This window comes from Astatotilapia calliptera, chromosome 14 (genome assembly GCF_900246225.1).
Source record: "Astatotilapia calliptera chromosome 14, fAstCal1.2, whole genome shotgun sequence".
NCBI lineage: Eukaryota > Metazoa > Chordata > Actinopteri > Cichliformes > Cichlidae > Astatotilapia > Astatotilapia calliptera.
The window spans coordinates 17,268,851-17,277,373 of NC_039315.1; the positions used below are offsets into that span (position 1 = coordinate 17,268,851).

General features: G+C 39.4%; 1 protein-coding gene across 1 annotated transcript; it reads right to left on the reverse strand.

Moving 5' to 3' along the window:
- Window positions 1-585: 585 nt before the first annotated feature.
- On the reverse strand, window positions 586-8,139 carry gvin1l2 (GTPase, very large interferon inducible 1-like 2). Its single transcript, XM_026192726.1, has 3 exons — window positions 8,090-8,139; window positions 975-5,877; window positions 586-886 (listed from the first exon to the last, which is right to left on the reverse strand). Exons 1-3 carry the CDS (start codon window positions 8,130-8,132, stop codon window positions 742-744), a joined length of 5,091 nt encoding a protein of 1,696 aa, XP_026048511.1. The 5' UTR covers window positions 8,133-8,139; the 3' UTR covers window positions 586-741.
- Window positions 8,140-8,523: the final 384 nt, after the last annotated feature.

The window sequence follows — 8,523 nt, forward strand, 5'->3', positions numbered from 1 at the left end:
TTTTCTTGAATAGCCAAGAAGGAAGTTGCAAACATTAGTGTCATTAGAGCTTCCCCATGTGCTTCCAGACAAAGAGATAGTGTATGCAGCCTTTGAGATATAGTGCTTGTAAACTTTCACCTGCTAACACTTTACCAGGTGACAAAATATTTTAAAATTCAGATGGAGGAATCTACTTATGGGATGCACATGACTAAATTGAGCAAATATCAGCAGGTGCTACCAAAGAGACATTAATTGTTTTTAATTTTTAGTTTAATTTTACATGTCATTTCACAAGTTAGACTTTTGTCAGTTACGCTTCACTGTGGTGTGACATCATAATTGACATATCTGCATATTATTTTTATACTTCAAAATATAGGATAAAAAAAGTAATAATGGAAAATATATTTGATTTATGTTGATGATTTTATATGTTATAAAAGTACATTAATAATGTGCTTCCTTTTCAAAATAATAAAAAAAAAATTAAAAAGTGTTTTCCTGTTGTTATAATGTTTATACAGAAATGCTATTTACAATATTATATATATATTTCAAAGTGTATTTTTTTTAAAGTAATATTGAGTTGAACCTGTTAAAAACAATAAATAACATTCAGCACAGAGCAGTCCTTCTTCTGCATCTATTTCAAATCAGGTGGGAAACCTTAAAACCCAGGATCTAAATTCCATGGTTGAATTATGGTTTTTCACATATGAACAAATGTTCTTTCGTAGCTGAACTGAATGCAGTATTTTAAACACTCGTTCTGGTGAGGAACACCTCCTTCAGACTGTTTAAGGCCTGTTCCTGAGTGATTTTCCTCCATTCCTCAGGAATCTTTGTCGGCTCTCGTTTAAACTCCTGTGCAAACCTCTCATTGAACTTCACCAGCACATACCTGTAACAAAGAATTTGTTCATTTAATAAATTAAATTTAATCTAATACTGTCATTTCTACAATAAAGAGTGTTTAAGTCACACAGTACCTCCAGTAATCACTGGCCTTTGAGCTGTTTGTGTTGTCAGGAGAGAAGCTCCAGTCTGGGTAAAGTGAATGGAGAACACTGCTTGTTGTGGATGTATCATGTGTGTCCTTGTCCTCGCTCATGCTTTCAGGGCAACTGATGCAGGATACAGAACTAGAGGCATAAGGCTGCATGCCTTTAGGTCGATGGAGCAAGGCATTGTGACCCTCATGCCCCATATCCTCCTCCTCACACGGGGCTCTGCAGAGAGGACATTGCTTGTCACAGCCTTTCACTTTTTTGAAGAGGTAGTCTTGGGGCTGAACTGGAAGACAGTTAAGAAATTGGGTAGTATCCACATTTTTGGAGAACTCTTGATCAAGGTCCATCTGCATTGCAGCCACTGACTCCAGTAAACATTTAGCAAAACGGTTCCATTCTACAGTGATGCTAAACAGGGGTCCAGTCAGACAGGTCCTGATCACATTAACATCCCCTTTCTCTAAAGTGAGACACACTCTCTCCAGCAGTGGCTTTGTATCATTCAGGACTCCACTGATACCTTCTGTGGATTCGTTCACTGCTTCTTCAATTTTTCCTACAATCTCACAGAGTCTCTGATGCCTCCATTGTCCCAGGTTGGTTGATTCAGTGAGGTGAGCTGTCACTGTTTCCTGGATCTTCCTGAGTCTGAAGTTGTCATAGAAGAGCAGATATTCCAGGAAGACTTCAAATTGATCTTCTTTAATCATCTCTTCCAGCAAGCTTTGGTGGAAGGCCTGTGAGGAGTGATACTGCTGAGCTTTCCTTTGGATCTCCTCTGCAATAGATATCCCCAGGGGTCTGTTGATGTAATCCAAGACTGTGGGCTTGATGACCATGGAGATGAATGCTTGGGCCATCCTTTGACACTGGTCTCTTTTCCTGAAGTCATAGATAAACTCGGCCAAGTCCATACCTTTTCTTTTAGTGATACATGTCAAAAGTTCTGCGTCTTTGGCATAGCGGTTATGCAGGTTTTGAAAGTCTTGGCAAGAAGCATTACAGAGATATACTTTTAGATCCACTTCAAAAGCTGATCTAGTTTCCACAGATTTTTCATTTAAAGATTTTTCAACATTTTGTAACAGCTCTGTAATGTAACCGTCAGAGAAATCTGCTTGTTTGTTACTCTTATCTGCTATATACTGTTTGCATTCCTCTATGATATTGTTTGCTACCTGCTGAGCTTCTACCTTGTGTTGTTTGTTGTTGTCTTCAAACATTTGCTTTAATCTGCTGCGGTATCCAAAATGCTCATCGCAAACTTGGAAGTCAGAGTTCTGGTTCTGGCCAATCATTTCAAGCTTTTTCATGTGTTTCTGGAGGCCACGGCTGATTAGATTCTGTCTCAGAATATCTTCTACTCTTGGAGTTATATCTTCTGTTTCTGAAGGCCTGAATTCAAAGTTGGACAATATCTTATCCCACACAGCCTCAAATTCATCCTCTATCTCTGCATCTTGCAGAAGAATTTTTGTTGTCTTGCTTTTTTCTACTAGTGCATCTACCTTGGATTCTTGCTCTTCTCCCAGTAATGCTTTAAATTTTTTAAGCTGTGTGGAAGAGTAATGGCTCTCATAGACTGCCTCCAACCTTTCTGTTATCTCTTCAGTTACTCTGTCCTGTAGGTTGTCAATATTGCTCATTAGGATTGGCATGAATTTGTCAGATCTCATTTTGAGAGTTTCCTCTTTCATCACATATGTCTCTGCTATTGACCTGAGTTTGTTCACCTCTGCTTTGACTTCCTCACTGGCTTCCTTCTTTAACTCACTGAGAAGGTCATTTTGAATAGATGCATCCAAAGCTTCTCCCTTTGTGGTAAAGTTTTTTTTTGTTGCACCCGTTAGCCAACTTTTCATGTTGTCCAGTAAATTGTTTTCCCAGTAGAAAAATTCTGTGCACAACAAAGAAAATGCCAAAGCTATATCAGTGTTTTGGAGACCAATGGAGAATGATTCCTCTTTGATCGCATCCCAAACAGAACACAAACGCCTCATAAATTCAGGCAAAACTGGGGCTTCTGCCTTAGCGGCACTCCTCTTCAATGCTTCAAAAAGGATTTCTTTAAACTTTAAAACATCCCCACTATAATCTGTATCAACTGGTTCAGAGAGGGACATTTTGTTCCATGGTCCTTTGACAGAGACTGTGCAGCTTGTGGTCTTTCCATCTTTATCAATATTGCTAGTTTGCAAAAGCACCTGAGAAACGTACCTTAATTGTGACGCTTGTAATTTGCTATTTACGTTTTCGTTCTGGACAAAGAATTGGCAAAATGGCATGGAGCCATATTCTTTGATTCGCAGGAGAGCATTGACTCTGACACTGAGGTTTGTTTCAAAATCAGAACCAGGGTGTGAAGACATGCTGTGCATTAAAAAGTCACTCAGTCCTGTTGCAAAGGTAGCCATTTCATTGTCATTGCCCAGTATATTTCTTTTGCTGTCCAGTGAGACTGAGCAGAGACCTCTGACCTCAATTAGCAACAAAACATCACACTTCATGTCCTTTCTGAGGTTTTCAGGAAGACACAGGGCAGCCATGTACACCCCTCTTGAAGTTTGTTTCTTCCATTCAGGGAATTTCACTCCAAATAATGCAGAAAGAATCTCTGCATTCCTTGCATTATAGTCGCCAAGATTTGTCAGCACTCTTGTCCTACACTGTTCTTGTGGTAGGCGACGTTTGAGCTCTCCAAAGACACAGCCCAGCCACTGGATGGGGATATTTGAGGCATCTCCATCCATTAGTTCAAGTGGAATCCCATAAAGAAGAAGATCTGTAGCTAAGCTAGGGAGACGTAACACATTTTGGCTTCCGCTGCTGGGGCTGATGTATGCTAGCTCAAAGATTAGCCCTATCTCACGCAGAAAGTGCTCAGGACCTAATGCGCATGTATCAGGTTCATAAGAGGGATCAGCACAATCATCAAGGCTCATTTGTTGCGTGCCAGAAGTTGAATTGTCCGTAGTGAGTGTTAGCTCTGATTCATTTGGTTTTTTCTCTTTGAAGCGCAACGTGCTATTTTCTCCTGACTCTAAAAGACAGCTTTGGTCTTCAGAGGCCGAATTTAATTCATTTTCTTTTTCATTTAAAGTGATGGATATCTCCTGCGCCATGTTTGCGTCATGTTGATGGTCTGTCTGTTGTGACAGTGGTTCTGTGGTCTTTTCTTTGGATTCTGAGACCTTCAGTTGATGGCTTCCTTCAGACTGTTGCTCAGAAAGTTGCAAATTTAGACCTGCAGATTGTATTTCTGTTCCCTCTTGAAATATTGAACCAGTGTCTCCAGGGGTGTCTTTGACTCTTTGTTCAAGCTTATCCAAATCTACCAGCATGCTTTCTTTCTTTACTGTCTGTAGATTTGTGAGCAGATCTTTCGTCTTGTTTTGTTTTGTAGTTTTCTTAAGTCTTAGAGTGAGCCAGCTAAGAAAGTAAGCTCTCTTCACTTTATCTTTGGTAAAGAGAGCATCTGTAAAGATCTTCATAGCTGGGGTCATTTTGTAGCTCCTCAACTCAGCCATAATGTCATTCTTTTCTTTTTGTAGCTGGGGGTCAATTTCTGTTCTTTCTTTTCTCTGCTTACTCTCTGCTTTTTCTAGCTCTGCTAATTTGCTCCACAAAGGCCCCTGCAGAGGAAGCTGTTTACGCCTATATTCATCAGACCCCTCATCTAAACCCTTCAACACTTCCTCCACTGAGGCCATGGCTTTTTGACAAATGGGTCCTTCGTCCACATTTAGGCCTATATCCGCCGCAAATTGTGCTGCTTCCTCAAGCGTAATAAGTTTCAGTCTGTCTGGTAGCAGATGTTTTAGAGTATCACATAGCTTACTAGCCAGTGCATCCTCACTCAGACCTCTGCCCTGAATCACAGATTCTTCGGGAAGCCCCATGTACTTTTCAAGGTTCTCATCAACAAAACCAACAACTCTGCTCCCATTTCTCTCAGTGTCTAAAAGGTCAATGAGTATTAGTTTGCTGTTGGTATCCTTACAGGAAGCAAGAAGTAGTTTTTCCTTCTCCTTAAGATTTCCACAGAAAACAACTATAGCTGAAGATGCCTTGCATAAAAAGGTAAGGCATTTCTCATGCGCACTAGCATCACCCCGCAGGTTGGAGAAGACCAAAGGGACTGGGAAGACATCTTTGGTGCTATCTCCAGTGGGTAGATGCCATCCAATTTCTACCAGGCCACCCGAAAGCCTTTTGGGCAGCTGCCCTCCTTCCATCCCCCTGTGGAGAAATGTCTGACAGGAAGATGTGACTCCACGTAACATATGGTTTAGCACCTGTGACTTGGACACACTGCAACAACCAAGCCTGACAAATGAAACTAATGGCATGCATGTGGTTGCCAAATCCCCCTCTTGGATTCGCCTGTATTTATTTAGGGGGTGAGATCTCCACTGGCCCACAATCCCTCTTAAAGGCCAAAGAAGGAAGCAACTAGGCTCTTCCGGATCTTTGTTTGGAAGGACCAGTGGTATAGAAAATTGGCACTGCATCATCCGTTTGGAGATCTCTTGCTGAAGGAAAGTACTAGCAGACATATAGACAGCTGTGATTAGATCAAGCGGGTTGATGGCACCCTGGCTATCTCCTTTAAAACTACTGAGCACCTTCCCGGTAGAATTGTTGTCATCGTTTGTAACAAGATTATGAAGAGACTCACACCAAGGAGTCCGGGCATCTTTCCTGAGCAGCCAAAGGGACTGGAGGAAAGCTTTTGGTAGATCAGAGGGTTCTAGAGGAGATTGGTTCCCCAGAGTCCAAGTAATAATGTCTAGCATTGATGAGACATCCAGTGGTATAGCCTGGTAGGCCTCCAAGCCGAGCTCATGCAGAACCTCTGCCTGGAGATTATCCTTTGGAGATTCTAGTTTAAAAAAAACAACCCAAAAACACAGCTTTATCCATTTAAGTGTGACACAGACTTTGATAAAATAAGTAAGACAGAAAATAGCTACAAAAAACTAGTCCAATTACACAAAAATTTCAAGTACTGTGCAAATGCTCTTCTTTTTTGCTTTTATTTCTATTTAATTTTAAGTTCTTTACATTTATTTTTATTGTTTTCTTTTCTTTTAACAGGAAAAGAACATTATCCTTCAATCTCACTTTTCATTTCATTTGAGCTTGAAAACAGAAAAACAGTGTTATCCGTAAACTGGGCATCCCTTGGTGCAATTAACATCAGAATTTACACTTGCAAACAAAAAGCCAATTATCATTATTAACTAAACATATTGGAAAAAAAATGCTGTGCTTTTTATAATAGCACATTAACTCCTACCCAGTAAATTTTAGCTCATATTGTTTGCAAAGTCTGAACAATAGGAGCCTTCCTGCAACAGTCAGAACTCACGTTAATGTAAGACAGCTTTTAATCATACCTCTGAAGATAAAACTTGACAGATTCTTTTTCAAATTATTATGTTTGTTATGAGCACCATTTAACTTTGGCAACTGAGAAAAAATGAGGGTTCAATAACAGTTTTTTATTATTATTATTATTATTATTATTTTTCGCATTTATATAGCGCTTTTCGAGACCCTCAAAGCGCTTTACAATTCCACTATTCATTCACTCTCACATTCACACACTGGTGGAGGCAGCTACAGTTGTAGCCACAGCTGCCCTGGGGCAGACTGACAGAAGCGAGGCTGCCATATCGCGCCATCGGCCCCTCTGGCCAACACCAGTAGGCGGTAGGTGAAGTGTCTTGCCCAAGGACACAACGACCGAAACTGTCCAAGCTAGGGCTCGAACCAGCAACCTTCCGATTACAGGACGAACTGCCAACTCTTGAGCCATGAGTTTTTTGCAACAGTATCTTCAAAATCATTGTAGCCCCATACTATTTTAGGTCACCAAATGTGGTTACCAAAGGTTATCAGACTGTACTAATACTTTTATGTCTGTTTGTGGGACTCATAATAATTGTAATAAGAGGTATGCATTCTTATTAATTTAAATTTTACTCAAGAGGGCTCTGGTTATTTACATCAAAACACAAGATTATGCACAGTATTGGGCAAAAGTCTTGTGTCATCCTTCGTTTCTTTACATTTTCTTCCAAGAAACCACACTTAAATTTTTAAGCTGTCTTGAGCAATACTTGTCCAGGCTTTCTGAAGGTACTTCAAGGGTTTTCTTTGGACATTGACTGCTTTTCCACTTATTTTCAGTCCTGTCCTTGTCCTTTACCATTTTCAAAGGAATGATTTGTTTGTGTGTTAGCCACTTAACAATGACCTATGAATCATTCAAGCATAAAAGAGCAACTAATTCAAGTGCTGTTTTATACATAACAGACAACTTAGCAAAGATTCAATTTCATGATATCTTTAGACATTTTGTTACTAGGAGAATGTTTACAAAATGATAATCATCTGTTCCAATATTTTACCTGAAACTAAAATATTGGCAGGCATAAATGTTATTTTTGTACCAACAAGGTAATTCCCAACATGCTATAATAACTCAACACTTGTCATATCTCAGCATGATGTACATAAAAGAAAACTGAAGAAACTGGAGGGCAGGAATCCTGGAGATCTATTCCTGATGACTTCTTCAAAAAATTACAAAAACACTTGCCTAAGAGAGTTCAAGCTGTTTTTGAACACTAAAGGCAGTCATTCCGAACATTGACTTTCAAACTAATCAGAAGTGTACAAAGTCTATTTTTACCTTATATGCTGCTTTTCCATGTAAGTGTGCATATTTTTTAATAAATCATTGCACCCGTTTGCCATTTTCCAATCAAAATACAAAGAAACTAGTCCTTTGTTTAACCAGGTAAAAATCTCAATGAGATTTAAATCTAATTTTCAAGGGGGACCTGACATCATGTCAGCGAATGACACGTGACTGAGTTCAGTAGTGTAGTTACAAAAAAAAGTCTTTGTAGAACATAGGCATTTCTTTGGCGATTGTGCTCACTCACTGACTTTCAATATAGCTACACAATACCCACAGCATGTTCAAGTATTGTAAGTATGAAAAACAATGTTCAGAATGAAACGCATGATAATGATGCACAAACCCCAGACAAACAAAACAGAAGAACAAAAAGGAAACATACTTTTCTTCTTGCTGCTCAGTCTTTTATGACGCTTGAGCGACATGATTGAAACTGATGAGGCTGCTCTCTGCTCTCTTTTAAATGAGTTTTTCTTCAATGGTTCACCACATCACCACGTATTGGTATTGGCTGGAACCCTGTGAGCAAAACAAGCAACAAACAATAACAGCAAAAATCATTACTGGTATGTAACCTGCAATGCAACATCTATATGGTCTAATACCGCAAATACCACACGAATAGGCATTGTAAAAAGCTTTGTTGTCCTAGCAACAATACGAGGGAAAATCTCAAAAGATGGATCATTTTGATCAGAATGAATGTGGTTTGTCATGATTTCTATCTCCCTGAAATGCTTCACTGAAGCAAGACTCTCTTCCCTGTTTCATTTTTTCATTTTACTATGATAAAATCTGATCCTTGCCAAATGTGAT